Source organism: Lygodium microphyllum, chromosome 8 (genome assembly GCF_053477565.2).
Source record: "Lygodium microphyllum isolate KBCC chromosome 8, Lygodium_microphyllum_v1.1.10, whole genome shotgun sequence".
NCBI lineage: Eukaryota > Viridiplantae > Streptophyta > Polypodiopsida > Schizaeales > Lygodiaceae > Lygodium > Lygodium microphyllum.
Window position 1 is genome coordinate 156,124,391 of NC_141142.1, and position 19,504 is coordinate 156,143,894.

The window sequence follows — 19,504 nt, forward strand, 5'->3', positions numbered from 1 at the left end:
CTTTTGAAGTAGGTTAACATCTTTGATATTGTGAGCTTAGTTACTTTTGGGAACTTGAGAACTTTTGTAATTGTATTTTTTTGGTGGTTAGTAAATCCTGTTGCACAATATAATCTCATGTTGCATAAATAACAATTTAAGGTTAATATATAATCTAATCCATGAATTTTATTTATTTGCATGAAGTAAGCAATACAAATGCTTCTTATCCACCTTCTCATTAGATTGAAACTAAATGTAAATTATTTTTCCAATCATAGACAAACTTAATAAACATAAAGCATTTGAAACTTTTAGCAATGTTAGAGGAACTTAATAGGCATAATGAGAAATTTGGAGTTAAAAACACACATGATTTCAAAAGGTATGTTAATTTGAATAATGTAATGAATCAATAAGAAGTCTCATAAGCCACCTTTATTACAATGAATCCAAGATATAATATGATGTACAAGAGGTATTTAATTGCAAAAATTGGTAATGGGGATGCTCAACATTGCGCCTTTTCCATCTCATGGGCTTAGGTTTACCCTCTCAAATATACACGGTAAGGTACCCTTCAAAACACAAGCGGTTCATAGATACAAGATCCATAACCTACAAGCGCACTGACAAAGTTTAAAATACATTCTCTCAATAATGAACATAATGAATTATAAAAGATTCATGGAGGGATACAAGGTTTTCTGAAAAAGTAATGTGTCTTCTTATATTTCTCTTTTTCTAACTTTTCATCCCATCTACCTTGTCCAAAAGATTGCTTATTATTCCTAAATCAATTTGAATCAACACCTATATTAAATATGTTACCACTCCACTTGAGGCTAAAGTGTTTAATCAAGAGCAATTGAGGTAAATAACCCTAGCCTTATACTCGGGGAAGTTACTATATGTATATATTCCTCTACATCACGTGAATTCAAGGCTTATTTATAAATATTCTTATTTGTAATTTTTTTCTAAATAAAACATAACCTTTTTCTATTCAATTTATAAATAATCTATTTATATTATACTTTTTTATGTAAAAAATATATAAAAATGATATTTAAAAAACATATTATTTTGAACCTACGTGATGCATACATATATTCATAAGTAACTTACCCGAGGCCTTATATAACCATTTAGCTAGTTAACCCATAAATTACTATTATACTATACATAATGTTAAGTAAAGATTATTGGTATAAATCCTCTAAGTAAAGCAAAATCCATCACGACTAAGTGATGCAAAAAAAATTCTTCTTTTACGTAATCACTATGTGAAAGAGACCTAAGGGATAGCATGAGAGAGAGAGAGAGAGAGAGAGGTTGAAAGTTAGTGGGCTCACTTGGGTCGTGGAGCGTGAGATTGGCGGCGCCACTGAAAGAGCAAGAGCCACCAAGGGCCTTGAAGAGGCGGTAATAGTTGTTGAAGGCGTAGGAAGCGTGGGCCAGGAGGGTGTCGGGCTGGAAGCAGGGCTGGCCGGCTTTTTGGATACCCGCACACACGGATGTCGACTGCGCGCACGCGTACTCCAGGCCGCCCGCTAGGCTAGCCGAAGTGGCGCTGGGGTTGGCCACGCACCACAGCTTCAGGCTGCCCACCGGCGGCTCGCTCGGCGCCGGCGGCAGCGCCCCGTACGCCGAGTCGGGCAGCCTGCCCCTCAAATCCACCTCGTACACCCTCGTCCCGTTGGGATACAGTAGCCCAAAGTTCCTCTCCGTCGTCGCCCCCGTCTTCTCATTCTCGTTGAATAGTGCAAATATGTAGCTGCGTATGAGCGTGCCTGCAACAACCACGCCTCCCACATATAAAAATATAACTATTCACTTCATATATGAATTTTAGATCGTGATAGAAAACACATGGCTGAGATCATGCACATGCTATGGCTATGAATCGTGGCCAGCAAATTAGGGTTCCAATGTCTAATAAGTATAGTTAGCCCCTGTAATAACAAGTATGAGATATCACTTGAGAAAAGTATAGCAACTTGCAAGTCGTGCAATCATCAATGTGTCTTATCACCCTGAAATGCCCCTATGTCAAACCTTATACACAAAAAATGTCGTAGAGCATTAATTAAAGCAAAATCCCTATGAAGTCAAAGATCCTCTTTTTTTTAAAACATAGAAAAGCTACATAAATATTTGCCCTTTTCACACCCCATTGTGCATTTAAGATCACCTTTTGCACCCATCACCGATGATATTCAAGAGAGCGAGAGGGCAAATCGTTTACCCTCTTTAGTGGTGTTCATAAACAGTAATTCGATAATAAACCAGGTAATACAATTAGTAGCCTTCAATATAAAATGTTGCAAACTGTCTCCTAGGTTCTAATAGCTGAATTGCAGTTACTTCAATAAGAATAACGTTAATTTTGTCGCGTTGGAACCCTAATTAGAAAACTGTCTAATGATTTGCATGCACTTTAGGATTTGCAACATTGCAAGTCAGAAACCAATCACATACATTCGTGCGTACCTGGGCGGCGGGGGGTTCCGATGGCTGGCTTGGCGAGCATTTTCCTGACGAGCCGGCGGTTGTAGAGAGCAGCGTTGCGGACGTAGGCGCCTCTCTCGTCGAGGTCCTGACGGGTGGGCCACCCGGTCTCGCTCAGCGTGAGCTGCACCTCCCGTTCATCATACTCCTGATCGGCCAGCAGATTTCCCATGGCACCGCTCACCGCATCCAACTGGACATCCAACAGGTTGCTGTAGTGGAGGCCGCTCGCAGGATCCGTATAGCCGCGCGTCCCCTTCCCAAACAGTGCGAATTCCAACTCTATGTTCTTCGCATCGTTCTCCCACGCAAAATAAGGGTAGGCATCTACGAACAGCGACGAGCGCGTGTCGTGCAAGTACTGCAGCAGAGGGCGCATGATGGGCTCCCTTATGTCGTCTCTGAAGGTTGCATTGGAAGGAGGGAATATAGAGCCGTTCAGCATGTCCATCGCCAGAGGCGTGCTCACCTTCAAAGATCAAAATCTTCCGCGTCTTATTACAATGCGCGCGCTCATAAATCCACTTTTTAGAAAAAATTAGGCTGACCTTGATCCGGTGGTGCAGCTTGCACCCTTCGAGCGCCTTGCGCAGCTTCCTAATCGCAGGGACAATGAGCGGCCACGTCTCCTTCTGATTGGGATCGGACAGCAGCTCGTTGCCGACTAGGATCGTCCGGATCCTCGTGGCCGGATAATAGGCCGACACGTTATGCTCAACCCACGCATCGGCCGCCTGTTGGCTAGCGCCGACGGCGGGGACCTCGGCGTCCGTCACCATTACAGCTACCGTGATGTCCGTGTTGGCCAATGCCGCCAAAATGGCAGGGTTTGCATCGTAGATCTTCACGTGGCCGATGCCCAGCCGTTTGATCCAATCTACCGCTACCTTTGGCGGTGGCAGGTTGTTCCCGAGCTGCCCATAATTCACACCGATCTCGTACTTGGAGTCTACTGCCAATACCAACACCGATCATGAAAGAAAAATACTTCGATGAAAACATACAAAAGCTCAGAAAACTCTGATTTCGGATGAATCGCCGCTTACCACTACAAACTGCTGCAGCGCTCAATAAAACTAGGAGGATTGACGATGAAAATGCACGCCACGACATTGCCGCAGGGCGAGGATAGATCATGGTGGTTTTCACCTACATGTAGCTAAGATTGGTAATATATACAACTTGGCCGGCGAATATATCCTCTCTTTCTCTCTCAAAATCAAGTCAAACAGCGGGCATGTTTTCTCTCACACACGCATGCACTCTGATCTCTCTCTCTCTCTCTCTCTCTCTCTCTCTCTCTCTCTCTCTCTCTCTCTCTCTCTCGAGCCAAATCGCACAGAAGTCGGCGATAGCCTGCTTTGACTAGGTTCGCTCTCTCTACTCTCTCTGTGGGCTTCACGCAGAAGTCAGACTTCCCGCCGACCAGGACGCCTTCGAGAGACATGATAAGTGCCGCATTGCAATCGAATTGCCAAGTCCACACCCCTTGTGTTGTGAAGAAAAAGTGAATTGTCCTACTCTCACTAGTATGCTTGGTTGACTTATACATGATGACCTTTTCATGAACTCGAGTCCTTATAATGCATTGTGTTTACGATTTGCTCGTATGAAATTCATATATTTAGTTGTAATTAGATCGTTCATTGATATAGTGTAAATTTGCCTTTGCTGCTTTATTTGGTGGTCTTAGGAATTAAGGCTATTGCTAGGTAGAGTATGTAAAATTGTTTAGTTGTGTTATGAGCATGGTAAGTGCTTTTTGAAAGTGAGGAGATTGGTCTCACAACTTACAAGGGATGAATTTGAAATAGAAATTGAACTACAACTTGGTTACAAGATAACTCGATTACAAGAGAATATTCACAAGAGCATGGCTTGATTACAAGACAAGATTAGACACAAGATAAGACTAGAACAAGACAAGAACTTGAAGAGGACTTATCTCCTATGAGCCTCATAATTGGTGTTGGTAAGATTGAAGGGCTTGCAGTCCAAGACCCTTGTTTACATTAGAATTGAGGAGGTTAAGGGGAAACTTCTGGATGATGTCATAAGCATCATTGACATAAGTGATGACATAAGCAATATTGATGCAAGCGTCTTCTAGAACTTTCCAAAGAATTAACTAGAATCTTCTTAGAACCGTCTAGTACTTTCTCCAATCTTCTAGAATGTTTTGGAATCTTCTAGAAACTTCATGGAACTAGGGGTTGTACTAGCTTGCACACAAACCAAGAGATGCCCTTGCTTGAGAGTATATTACATTACTCTCCTAGCACCGACTTCCACAAGAGGCAATGTATGCCTTTTGCTTGGTTGGTTGTTGAAGATGAGATTCACAAATCTTAATAGGAGCTCTTTGAAGATGTGTTTTTAGTTCCTTGGTTCCCATACTTGCATCATAACCCTTTCAATGAATCAGATGCTATAATATGCCTCATGAATTTCTTGAATCCAAGATTTTCTCTACTTCATATTCTTGGTAATCTTCAATTATGATTCGAGGTGATGGCTTTGGTATTCTTCTAAGAATACTAGATGTATGATATGGCTCCAAGGCTTCATGAAACATGAAATACAAATGGATTTTTATGGATAGGGAAAGTTGGAGACAATAGGTGACTAGATTTACTTGACCAAGGATCTAGAAGGTTCCAAGTCATTGATAATCTAGTTTTTGGGAGAGGTGAGAAGAACATAGATCATGTCGAAGAAGCCAAACTTGATTTCCAATTTTGTATGATGGATATTGTATGCGAAGCTTATCTGAATTTCTCTTATATTTATCTTGAGCTTGTTTGATATGTTGATGGGACCTAAAAGGCACTGGCTATGGTACTAGTCGGGACCTCATGCACACAACAGACAACCCCACCACACGGTCTCGTGGCCGGGAGCATCTAAGACTCACTCTACACTAAATGCTAATGTCAATTTTGTATTTGTATTAGGTCATAGTTCAATGTATACCATCCCTTCTCCTCAGAGGGAGATCCCATAACATATAGGCATAATATCCCATAGCACAAACATAGGGAAGCATCTCTCGGCTGATTGTTGCGGCTCCACTGCGACTCTCCTACACCTCAGGGATTGGCCCCAAGATGCATCGCTCCAAAATAAAGTACACATGATACAAGCTCCACTCTTTCATTTTGAACGCATTCCAAGAGATACCATGTGTTCTTATCAAAGAATTCCCAAAAATGATCGATTAGCCTACAGATTAGGTTGTCTCACACACTCAAGCGTAGGTCATCGTAACGGAAAACATGTGCTATGCATCCAATTCTTCATATTTCGATATCATGGTTGATATGCATATGCAAAAGTGGATGATCTTAATGTGCTCAAACATAATTTTCAATCAGAAACATGCCGTGTACAACTAGGCTTTTCAATGCTTTACTAACTCGTTGCAGTAATGTAAGGATAGCACCGAGACAACACTCATGCTACTATCCTCTTAATTAAAATACTATGAATCCTATATCATGATATGTATCAGCAAAATCAACAATTAAAAACACACAAATCATATCATTCAAACACCCCACCCCCTACTTTTAGGTAGTGCTTCCGTTGCATAGGTGTAGGGATTCATTTTGTCATGTTTTGATGTATGAAAAGCGATAAATCACGAACTTTGACAAAGAGATAGGGAAAACTGAGGCTAAACCTCATGCTTCACTACTACCATACATTCACAAACACTCATTATATTTTTGCTTATTTTTATGAAGCGTATTTCTATATTTTCTCTATTTTTTAAAATTTTAGCATTTTTTCCCATAGAAACACATTTCACCCACCCGAAACGACTAAACCATCATTTTACCCTTAAAAACCGCATTTCTGGTTTTGCGAAATTTAAATAGCACATGTAAATAATTATGAAATCAAATTTTTTTGATAGAAAACAATTAAACATAATGCATCCAGCACTCACATCACATAAGAACATCATTTCCAGAATAAAATGTCAAAAAAACTTCATTTCCTTCATAAAAAATAGTCATACCGTATTTCTACAAAACTCGAGATGCATTAAATGATTGTGTGACCAACGGATAGAGCCTCCATTTCTCTCAATTCCATGTTGCGTATCAGGCTTTAGCATCTTCATTAATCTCCATCATCATTTGCTTCAATCTCCTTCTCGATTCTTCCTTCAAGGTAATGCGCATGAACAACCCATAGAGGGGAGAGAGAGGGAGGAGAGAGAAAGACTAGAACTGGCTCTGTCAATCCGGGCAGCCATTGGACAGGCGGAGAATGACGATGGAGAGTAAAACCAAAGTGTAGATCACGGATGTAGTCTGTTTGGGGGGTTGTATTGAACCTCCATAGCCTAATTCCTCTCCCTCAAAAATCGGTGCCCTATTGCAGACGTCATTTTTCTCCTCCATGCCTTCATGAGAAACACCGCCCCCCCACTCATCGTGAAATTTTTGGGGGGATGCAAGGCCCCCCAAAGGGTGGCACCTCTTCAACTCTCAAGTGGCTGGCCATTTTGTGGCACTCCTCCCTTGTTCGACCTCCGAATCGACTTCTGAAAAATTCTCGATGTCCGTCTTGAAGTCCGCACTACTTCCTGGCTCTTTCGGAGGTCCATTTTGACAAACAAAAATTATGAAAAATCCATAACTGCCAGTTGGTGTATCTTTAAAGTACTTTAAGAACCGGACGGCTGCTTGTTGCTTAAAATCAACTTGATTGCCTATGCAGCCTTCGATGAAGTCTATTTTTCCCTTGAAATTCGGATTTTTGGAAAATTTTTGAGCATGTTTCTCGTGCAAAATCCACTGCTCATTGGTGAACATGGGAGAGGGCGACTCAGCCGGCTCGTCGAATCCCATGAACAGATCTACACATAAACACAACCATAAGGACCATCAAGCTGATACAAAAAAGACTCATCAAAACATATCACAGCTCTCACCCTACCCCTTGTCAAAAGAAAGGCATGAAATCCATGAGAAGTAGGCCGAGCATAATTTGACAGAAAGCCAAAGTTTAGTCACTAACCAATTGTTCCAACACAGCCAAACTAGAAAGAACTATCAAAGAAGTCATCCTAAGTGGTGGTCTGAACTACATACCTAACGAAGGACAACTCAACTAAGAGCTCCTCTTAGGTGAGGACTCCTATAGCCTAATCAAGAAATATTCTCTTTTAGCTCACTAACCTTTTAAGCATTTATTTTCCATACTCATGTGTGTAAAAAGGAGGGAGCTGAGTGTAGTGATACAAGGAGAATAGGGCATCGGCCTTAGGTCCTGTCTCAATACCCAAGAACCTACCAAGCCCTCACAATGTGACACTTAATCCTTTTTTGCCACTCACTTTTATTTTCACTCACCGTCCTTAGTTTACTTATTTTCTCAGCTAGATGCCACCCCTAGGAAGATAAGGCATTGACCTCGAGTCTGGACTCATCCCTAGGAACCTACTAGGACTTTGCAAGACGATGAACAACCGCTCAAGGATTTTTCTTTTGTTCGTTATTTTTTCTATTTTAAAGGATATTTAGGGTTTTATTCCATTGTGTCATCATTTTGTCTGGCATGCTTTTCTAACTGCCTCACACTAACATGAACTCCTAGAATAGCCGCTAAGTAGGTTAGCAGAACAGGGTCACTAGAACTTCCGTCTAAAGATAGGACTTGTAGTGCCTGACAATGCTTTTGCAGGAGGCAATGACTACTCAGACCTCCCATAGACATACATAACCTAAACCAGGGACTTCATGCATTGATCATCGGTCCCCAACAAACAAAAAGAAAGTACCCGTCACATACACATATAACATTAATTGCTTAAGGGAAAAGGGAAAAGACTCGAAAAGGGAGACGAAACCACCTGAAATGGCCACAAGAAGCTCCTTTGTAGCAAAGGCTCCCTTCAACGACTTCATCAACCTATATGATACAATCACTAAAATAGAAAACTATTAAACGTACATGCACCAAACAAACATAGGGCCCTGTTGGCCTAAAGAAATAGCATATTTTACTACAAACTAATTAACCCTCTTGGCCTAATAAAATCAAGCATTAAAACCTTAAAGAAACTGGCCCTCTTGGCCTAATGAGATCAAACAGAATAGCACCTACGCATCCCTCCTTGAAATAAGGAAGATATACAAAAATATGATCCATTCTAAGGGAAAAAATAGGCTCTTAGCCCTAAACTAAATGCATCAAGGTGTGACCCATCCCTTCTGCATATATAGCAAAAGGTGTATGCATAACATGTTGTCGGATCAACCTATGGGTCCAAGATAATAGTGGTAGATGGGTCTCGGCCACTCTTCGCATTAACCATACCAACCATCGCCTGCCAGATAACACATGGTCTGATAAAATTTCCCACAAATGACCAGGTCCTGTCTCATTATCAATAACAACATCTAGAATAGGACCACCGTTGAAGAAGAGGTCCTCTTCATAATAAAAATTGGCTAATGAATCCGCAAACTGATTCTAAGAACGTGAAATAAATTGAAGAGATATGCTCTCAAATTCATCAAGTAGGGTTATAACAGTTCGATGATACATGCGAAGGATAGGATTCCAGACTGTGTATGTTCCATTTATTTGATTTAAGATCAGTTGGAAATCTCATTTTACTAACAACCGTCGAATATCACCTTTCTTGGAAATATTTAGTCCCATAATCAAGGCTTTGTACTCCACCATATTGTTAGTGAATCCTACCCCGAGATAAACATCTAATTTCATTGTAACTCTACGTCGGGGATCTTGCATAACTACTCCAATGCTCTCTTTTTTATGAGGACCCCTAGATGATTCATCAAAGTATAACATGTACGTCCACAATGGGTTTACACAACCAGTATCAAGAACTCCCCTATTTGTAATTATGATAGTCAAAATTCAACATACTTAGAGGATGAACTAACAACTCCATCCCACCTTCTTCATTAAACTGAACAGGGATGCTGGTCAAAATTCGTAAATAGTGATGGTAAAAAACTTTGATCTTCCGCACAAAGGTAGCATATTCTTGCTCAATCACTTAGTATTCTTTGCTCCACTAGATAGGCTTCCCCTAATGATATCTTTGCTCTAAATATGGGTGCTCCAAATAAGGGATTAACCACCCCATCGACCAATTTAAGCTCTCTTGTAGGTCTCAAATTAGCCCCAGCATGGACCTGCAATGCATTTAGTGCGTTAGCATACTAAAAAATAACAAGGTTTAATCTTATTAAGATTAATATTATTTTTAAACTGCACTCCATGTAGATAAGTTATAGTGAAGCCGTGGACTTATTTTTATCTATCCTAACTACCTTGTAAGGGCGATCCCATCTAGGTTCTAGCTTCCTGAGAAATAGCTCCCTATGCGCATCGTAATATAGGACTAATTTTCATTTCTTAAAGGTATATTTCTTCGCTTTTAGATCATGCAGCCGCTTCATCCAACGTTTAGCCACTTCTAGGTGCAACAAACTCTGTAATTTGAGCTCATCCAAGTGGGCTATAGTCGTAAAACGCTCGAATAGGGCATCCTCGTCACCCAAAGAATGATTGATTGCAAATTTTATGGTCGGCAACTCAATTTCTAAGGGCAAGACACACTCATCCCCATAAGCTTATTTGAATGGGGTGTGGCTAGTGGCTCATTTAAACGTTGTGTTATACACCCATACGGCCACATATAATTTTGTATCCCAATCCCGTTTTTGGTAATTTCAACTTGCCCATTTGCTTGCGGATTATAAGGGGTTGTCTGGTTATGCTTCAGTCAGGCTTTTAATCACCTTATTCAAAAAATGGGTTCCACGATCCGATACTATTTCCTTTGGCAGACCGAAACTGCAAATGATCTGCTCAAGTAGAAAATTTGCAGTCTCTTTTGCATTGACTTGCCTCGTCACTTGTGCTTTTGACCACTTTGTAAAGTAATAAGTGGTGGCTACTATAATATATCTCTTTTGAGTAGTAGATGATGGGGTAATAGGACCCACAAAGTTGATGCCCCACTTCTCAAATGGAAGGGTAGCCATAATCGGAGTAAGTGGGTGCTTCCTATTCTCTCTACTATCATGTCTTTGACATGTATCGCATCTCTTAACATACTCAAATGAATCCTGGAAGATGGAGGCCACCAATATCTAGCTCTTAAATTCTTTTGTGCCGTCAACCGCTCAACAAAGTGCCTCTCACAAGCAGAGTCATGGCACTCCTCCAGGATAAATGGAACCTCGTCAGGCATCACACATCGGCGATAGATATCATCAACACCCTGCCAATATAGTAATCCAGCGATCAAGGAAAATTTCAATGCATGTTGTTTAATTTTCCTCTTCTCGGATTTTGATAGAGTAGCTCTAGTCTCTCTTGTAGATAGATAATGCGTTATAGCAGCATACCAGGAGGGAATAGACACTGTATCAATCTTAAACAATGTTTCCATGTCACTTCCTTCAGCTAAGACCTCTTTTGGCTCTTCGAAATCCACAACATATTCTACAATGCCTTGTAGCTTTGGTGGCTTGCTCTTAATCTCGTAATCAAACTCCTACAAAGCGATTGACCACTTTGCTAAATGGTTAGGCAGCTGTAACTTGTTCAGCAACAATCGAAGCCCTTCCGCCTTTGTATAAAAAACCACCTTCTCATAAAGAATGTAATGCCTGAACTTTTTGGTCGCAAATACCATCTCAAGGCACAACTTCTCCATATAGGTGTAGTTAATTTCTGAAATGCCCAACTTCTGACTAGTAAAGGCTATCGGATGTACCATTTTTCCTCCCAAATTTGGGATAAGTAGCAACTAATAATATACATTGTTGCTGTTGAAAATATATAAAACATTTTGCCTCTTTTAGGTGCTTCTAAAATAGGTGCTTTGGCAAGCTCCTGCTTCACATCATCAAAAGATACTTTGCAAGCATCACTTCATGCAAACTGACAATTAAAGGACAATAGATTCATTAGTGGCAGCATTCTTTCTGCCATGGCATTGATAAACCTTGGATAATACCCTACCAATGTCAAAAATCTATGCACCTCCTTTGGAGTACGTAGCAGACTCATGGTGACTATGGCCTTGATCTTTTCAGGGTCAATCATGATCCCTATTGAACAGACCACATGACCTAACAATAGCCCATAAGGTATCCCAAAGATGTACTTCCGTGGATTAAGAGTTATGTAAAATTGTCTTCAACGCTCAAAACACTTCTACAAAATAATCAATTGCCTTTCTCTTGTGGTGGGTGCCCCCAAGTCATCAATGAATAATTTCAACTCCTCTCGAGAGATGTCACCAAAGGTTTTGTCGGCTATTCTTTGCCACAAACCAGGTGCATTATATAAACCAAATGCCATCACATGGTATGCAAAGGTATCAAAGATAGTAATAAATATCGTTTTCAGCTTATCTTGCTCAACAATCGCCATTTGGTTATACCCTACAAATAAATCTATGAACAAATATATTTCCCTACCCACTTATTGATCCAAAATTTGGTCAATAAATGGCAACGGGTAGTAATCTTTAACAGTCTACTTATTCAACTCTCTAAAGTCTACACAAAGCTGGATTTGATTATTTTTCTTCTTTCTAATCACAACTGGTGAACACCATTTAGTATGCTAAATAGGGAAGACCAAACCCACTTTTCACAACTTTTGTAGCTCCTCAAACAGCCCGTCCCTTAGTTTGAAAGGCATGCGCCTTACTTTCTAAAGTATAGGCCGACTTCCTTCCTCTAGAGGAATGGTATGCATAGCCATAACTGGGGGGAATGTCCCAAAGTTTGTGAAGCAAAGATGTCGCGGAACTCTCGAATTAAGGACACATAGTCCTCTCTTTCTTTCGAACTGAGCATGGTACCTAATTTTATTGGCCGTGAATCATTTGGTGTATCAAGGTCTAGCTCAATAACGTCTGAGTTTCTTATCCTATTTTGAGGCTCTATTGGCTCATTCAAAGTCATCTGATAAATATCCTTTGTAGTGTACCCTTCTTTAGATCCATCACTCGATGACGTCTCACTACTAGATGGATCATCTAATGTTTCTAGTTCAGTAGAGGATAAAGAAGCTCTCTCACTCTGAGGAGACTCAGGGCAAGCATCCACTATTACATGATTGGCACATCGACCTAGAATTACTCGACCAACAGGTATATTGACTTGGCAGTCTGTTTGTAAAATCCATGGCCTGCCTAGCAAAACTCGATAACTAGGACGTCCTGTAAACCTTATCAGCCTAAAGTCCATGTAGCATTTCATGCTTGCAACAATAATGTGGACTTTAGTGATGTAACCTTCTGGTCGCCTTAGACTATCATCAGCCATCCTAAGAAGTGTGGAGCCGTCTTTTTGGATTTCTAAACCTAGCCTCTCCATGAAGTTTGAACTCATGATATTGACGGAGGATCTAGTGTTCATGATAGTGTGTTCAACTAATATTTCATCCACATATGCCCTGGGACAATGCTTTTCAGCATGATCAAACCAATCTTCTCCCACTTGTGCTATGCCCAAAGGTTCTATACTATATATACCCAATACACAGGGTTTTCCTAATTTTATTGGCCGTGAATCATTTGGTGTATCAAGGTCTAGCTCAATAACGTCTGAGTTTCTTATCCTATTTTGAGGCTCTATTGGCTCATTCAAAGTCATCTGATAAATATCCTTTGTAGTGTACCCTTCTTTAGATCCATCACTCGATGACGTCTCACTACTAGATGGATCATCTAATGTTTCTAGTTCAGTAGAGGATAAAGAAGCTCTCTCACTCTGAGGAGACTCAGGGCAAGCATCCACTATTACATGATTGGCACATCGACCTAGAATTACTCGACCAACAGGTATATTGACTTGGCAGTCTGTTTGTAAAATCCATGGCCTGCCTAGCAAAACTCGATAACTAGGACGTCCTGTAAACCTTATCAGCCTAAAGTCCATGTAGCATTCCATGCTTGCAACAATAATGTGGACTTTAGTGATGTAACCTTCTGGTCGCCTTAGACTATCATCAGCCATCCTAAGAAGTGTGGAGCCGTCTTTTTGGATTTCTAAACCTAGCCTCTCCATGAAGTTTGAACTCATGATATTGACGGAGGATCTAGTGTTCATGATAGTGTGTTCAACTAATATTTCATCCACATATGCCCTGGGACAATGCTTTTCAGCATGATCAAACCAATCTTCTCCCACTTGTGCTATGCCCAAAGGTTCTATACTATATATACCCAATACACAGGGTTTTCCTAATTTTATTGGCCGTGAATCATTTGGTGTATCAAGGTCTAGCTCAATAACGTCTGAGTTTCTTATCCTATTTTGAGGCTCTATTGGCTCATTCAAAGTCATCTGATAAATATCCTTTGTAGTGTACCCTTCTTTAGATCCATCACTCGATGACGTCTCACTACTAGATGGATCATCTAATGTTTCTAGTTCAGTAGAGGATAAAGAAGCTCTCTCACTCTGAGGAGACTCAGGGCAAGCATCCACTATTACATGATTGGCACATCGACCTAGAATTACTCGACCAACAGGTATATTGACTTGGCAGTCTGTTTGTAAAATCCATGGCCTGCCTAGCAAAACTCGATAACTAGGACGTCCTGTAAACCTTATCAGCCTAAAGTCCATGTAGCATTCCATGCTTGCAACAATAATGTGGACTTTAGTGATGTAACCTTCTGGTCGCCTTAGACTATCATCAGCCATCCTAAGAAGTGTGGAGCCGTCTTTTTGGATTTCTAAACCTAGCCTCTCCATGAAGTTTGAACTCATGATATTGACGGAGGATCTAGTGTTCATGATAGTGTGTTCAACTAATATTTCATCCACATATGCCCTGGGACAATGCTTTTCAGCATGATCAAACCAATCTTCTCCCACTTGTGCTATGCCCAAAGGTTCTATACTATATATACCCAATACACAGGGTTTTCCTGAATTACTTGTGTACTACTGGAGACAGTTTAATCAATTGCAGGAGATTCACATCTGGTAACTTCACAAAGAGAACTTGCTAGATCAAAGTCGTGATAGTTAGCCAAAGTTCTCTTCTCTCGCCAGACCAGTCTCTTCTTTGGTCTTTGGATCGACTTTAGTGCCTCTTTTTTAACTTTTTCCTTCTTTCTTGGCAATCCTTTATCCTTCTCGGGATCAACTTTACGATCAACAGGCCTGAGAGGTCCACCTTCCATATTAGGATTCAGGACTTGCTTTTCCCTAGCATCTTGCTTAGGGTTTCCCTCGACAAGTTTTGCATTTTCTTTGTCACCCTCTTTAGTCTTTTGACCTCTTGTTACGGCTCATAGATTAGAAGTTTCAACGTCATTGACATGTATGGCCTCAATAAAATTGACTCCACTGCCATGAGGCAACTCCTCTACGTTAGCCTTTCCTCTTTGCAGTATTTGTCTTGATCCCTCATCTTGCTGGAGATTATTCCCTTGTGCATGATGATTAACTAGACCTGGCAGTTTACTCCCTTGTTGAAGAGAACTAATCTTACTCCAATAGGTAGTAGCTAAGTGGCAAGAATTTCCGCAAATATGGCATTTGACATTCAGACAATTCCTAGGGAAATGTTAGCAACCACACCACTTACAGCTGAATCTTGAGGGGGCACCCTCTTCAGAGCATCGACTCCCTATCAAATTCTACTAATTATTAATGAAATTGACATCCACAGCTATTTGTCTATATTGTTTGTAATCATATCAGTGTAGTGCTTCATTATATCCTTGACTTCACCAAGAACATTTGAGGCACTTGACTCGTAGCCGCAATCGTCTAGCTATCTGTTGACCCATCGGCCTAACCACTTGATTAGAAATTGGTCGCTGGCCTATTGGGACAACATTTGGGTTTGTTGTTTGGCTTTCACCATTTAGTGGGCCCATTTGACTAGCCATAGACATACTCATGCTGGGAGGAGCTAGTAACATAGGAAAATTTGGCATGATACTCCCTCTTCCATTCGCATTTGACATGGGTTCCCTTGACTCCCATTGGTCAATGCCAAATTATTACCATTCCAATTTATCCTTGCTACATAAGCCACTTGCAAGGCATGACTCTACTCCTTTTGCCTAAGTAATAGCAATGTCAATGTCGGCCAAAGCAACACTACTTAGTTGCACCAGGATATTGAAATCTAATCCATGTAGGAAATATTTCAACTATGTAGCCGATGGAATGGGGATATAAGTATTAAGTTTGCGAAGAACTTGCTTTAGTTTCTTGGCATAGGCATGGACATTCTCATTTGGCTCTTGGTGTGTTACATTCAAGACATGCAACCAATATTGTCCACCCTTCTCAAGGGAAAACTCTCTACGGAAGGTCGTGAAGAATTGGTCAATGTTAGTTATGGTTTCGGCCTCCAGACCATGATACCATACTGCTGCCCTTCTGTTAACCCCAACACGAAGAAAGCAAAAGGAAATAAAAAAGACGCAGGGCAAAGGCGGAAAAAAGGTAGCCGACTGAAGACGCCTTAAAAGTCCAAGGTAAATGCAAAAGGAGAAAGGCGCATTTTAAAATAAAAAGGCACATCCTGAAATCTTGTAAAAGAGCGTCGGGCTCTCACCCGTGCAATTTGTAAATGTAGACAGGTAGTGGAAAGGAATCTAGGAAGATAGAAGGACAATGGGAAAAAGGGCCTAGGCTACGGCTGGCCATGTAAAAAAGAGGAAAAGGGAATGATTGCCCAAAAGGGTTTTAGGGTTTTGTATGTAAAGTTGAAAAGTGAATGAGAAGCTCATTCTTGTGTGTGGCCAAAAGTAGCTCTCTTCTTCTTCTTCTTCTTCTTCTTCTTCTTGTTCTTGCTTGCTTGAGCCGATGCTTGAGAGAGGGAGTGTGAGAGTGTGAGGGAGTGAGTGTGTGAGGGTGAGGGATCGAGGAGGAGAAGCTCTCCATCTTCTCCTCTCTTATTCTCTTCTCTTTTCTTCTCTTGTCTTGCTCACTGAAATGGAGCTTGGAGCGTGGAGCTTGAGGATCGAGCTTGCTTGAAGCTTGCACTTGGATCATGGAGCTACCGGAGTGTGCAGGAGAGGAGGTAACTCAAACGGCACGGAGGTAAGCTCACTACACCCGTAGATATGGATGGTGCATCGGTTATGTGAGAGGTAGCCATTAGTGCTCGGCTTGGAACGCTTGAAACAATAAGCGGTCCATGGGTCTTGGTGGTTGAGTGAAAGTTCCCACATTTTGGTTCGCTGGGACCAATGGATTCAAGCCTTGAGCGCTTGCACACTTCAAATCGAGCATTGGAGTAGGGTTTTCCTCAAACTGGTGCTTGAGGTAGATAGGTAGGAAGTGAGGGAGTTTGAAGAGGTATTCGATCTCCTTAGCAAGTAGATTTTTGGTTTTTTGGATTTGGAAAAGCATGTTGGAGTAGTGTAGGTGATTGCTTTGTGATTTGTATGCATTTAGGATAGAAAAAACAAAGAAAAAGTAGCAAACAGTAGGGTTTTCTGTTGCTGTATAATAGGCTAAAATAGGGAAATAGGGGCACATATCCTTGGAGTGCCATTTGATTCGAGTACCACAGTGATTCCAAGCATGTTTGGCATTCCCTTGTAGTGTATTGCACCTATTTGGAAGGCGCTAGATGATTCGGTGTAGTAGACGTTAGCCTAGAGGCATTGCGTGCAACTCGCAGGCCGCCGTCCGCGCCGTCGAGCCAGGCTGTCCGAGTCCCAGAATCGGACCACTTGAAAATCGGACCACCCTCCTGGTTCGATTCCCAGAATCGGACTAGTCCAGAATCGGACCAACCAGAATCGGACCAGTCCATAATTAGACGCTTGGGACAACCATCCGATCAGACCATCCTGTTCGATTAGACCACTCGGACCAACCCGTCCGATTTTGGAAATCGAACCACTTGGACACTCGAACTCGGACCACTCGGACCATCTTGTCCGATTGGACACTTGTGCGATCGAGGCAATCGGACCACCCTGTCCAATCCGATTCCCAGAATCGGACCACTCCAAAAATCGGACCACTTTTTCGATCCGACTCCCAAAATCGGACGTGATCAAAATCGGACCACTGGGCCAATCGGACCACCCAGAATCGGACATCCGATTCCGATAATTAGACTCCTGAAAATCGGACATCTAAGAATCGGACAGAAAACTGTCAAAATCGGACAGGTATCTAGAACACAAATTTTGATACATCTAAACCCCGAGATTGACCCCAAAGGCTACGTAGAGCTAAAGGCACATCACAGATCCATCGCTGGGCTAAAATTTAGAGCACGTAGTTCAAAATTTGGCTATAAACGGTCCTCCAAATTGCGTATGGCGTTTACCCCCTGGACCCCTGCGGACCCCCTTTGCACCTTCCCCAAGTAGGTTGGAGGGAAAACGCGTGCTGTGACAGGTCCTCCAAATTGGACCCTAGTGTAGTAATGGCTCTACACAAGCATGGATTCTCCCATGCAAAAGAGTGACCAAAAGCTCGTGCCCGAATAGAAACAAACAGAGACCCTAGAACCTCAAAGGGCCCATCTAGCCAACAAGGGCAAAAAGGCCACACTGCAAAAACACATACGTGTTGCATTCGGACTGCATCTAGTCAAAGCGGAAAGCAACAACACCAAGCTACAATAGCGAGAATGACTAGATATGACAGCCTTGACGATAGATGCTCCTTGAATAGCACTGCACAGACAACCCAAGACATTGGTGGAGAATCCACGTCTGGTCATGCACGTGGGGACTCAAGGGCATCTGTCAGAAGGCTTAAATTTACAAGCCAGGACCCAGAAGATGAAGACATAGTACCACCTGCTTATCTTAGGGTCAAACTCACTGCAAAAAGAGAGCATACTATTGATGCTCTGATTGATGAAGGAGCAGATTTTAACATCTTGACCTATGAATCATGGATCCTACTAGGACAACTAGAGCTCACATCGACTAGTGCAACTCTTAGCCCTTGCGGGGGACACCCACAAGCACTCATAGGAAAGTGCAAAATCCTTGCGACATTTGAAACTAAAAGATTGCCTGTCCTATTTCATGTTTCTCCAAATAGTGCTAGTCACGGGAAGGAAACCCTCCTAGGAAGACCCTTCAAAAGGGCGACCAAGTGTGAGGCCGACTATGTAGCACAGAGGATACACCTGACACTACCGGGTGTGAGGATAGTCACAAGCTTTAGCAAGGGTGACCTCATCAAACCTCGAGGGAAAGGCAAGGAAGGTGCTGACGTAATAGTCAAGCCTACTAACGAGAGCAAGGACTTGTTGGAAAAACTGATACAAGCACATGTCGAACACCGAGAACTAGTGAGTGAGGCCATGCTTGAAACAAGAAGGTTAAGAGGCAATGCCAAGGATGGGCTTTGGACTTACAAATATCGTAGAAGACCCCAAAAGAAGCCCAAGCCTTATAGACGAAGGCATCGATGGAGAGTCGGCACAATGCCGCGATGGATATCCAAAGCGTTGCTATGTGCTCAAGGGTATTATGCAGGCAACCGATGGATTTGGGTACAAAAACGCCCTGTTAAACCTTCTTTGTCGACTGAAGGCCAGGACATATCAAGTGCAAAGAAGCGTAGGAGGAGATCTAAATGAAAAACCAAGTCCCAAGTCAAAAGGAGTGGAGTGACCGAGCCCCTCATGGTCGAAATCAAGAAACCCAACAGGACCAATTGGAGGGTAGATCCTCAGCCTAGTGTGCTTGACAAGCAGACATCAGATGTAATCGTTGAGGATACGCAAAAGCCACTAGTGCCCAAGGAGCCTTTCATTCCCCAAGAGAATAACAGGCATCATAGGCACAACATTGCTCATGGCAAGGTTAAATGCTCAATAAAGCAAATAGCAAAATCATCTAGCAGCCACGAGCAAATCTCCGAACCAGTGTCAAAGCCACTTAGGAGTCCCAAGTCTCCTACACCCTCTTCCCCTAAACGGACACATGAAGCACAACACTCATCAAGTGTGGCTACTCGATCCCAATCTCTACCTACATCATAGC

General features: G+C 41.9%; 1 protein-coding gene across 2 annotated transcripts; it reads right to left on the reverse strand.

Annotated features, from left to right (window-relative positions):
- Window positions 1-355: 355 nt before the first annotated feature.
- Window positions 356-3,771, reverse strand: LOC148033036 (putative glucan endo-1,3-beta-glucosidase A6). Of its 2 annotated transcripts, none has more exons than XM_087683750.1 (5): window positions 3,537-3,771; window positions 3,039-3,439; window positions 2,473-2,959; window positions 1,335-1,772; window positions 356-597 (listed from the first exon to the last, which is right to left on the reverse strand). In XM_087683750.1, the coding sequence occupies exons 1-5, from the start codon at window positions 3,625-3,627 to the stop codon at window positions 560-562; spliced, it is 1,455 nt and encodes a 484-aa protein (XP_087539876.1). In that variant the 5' UTR covers window positions 3,628-3,771; the 3' UTR covers window positions 356-559. The 2 variants fall into 2 exon arrangements, with proteins under 2 accessions (XP_087539876.1, XP_087539875.1); XM_087683749.1 differs by having other exon boundaries at window positions 3,039-3,442.
- Window positions 3,772-19,504: the final 15,733 nt, after the last annotated feature.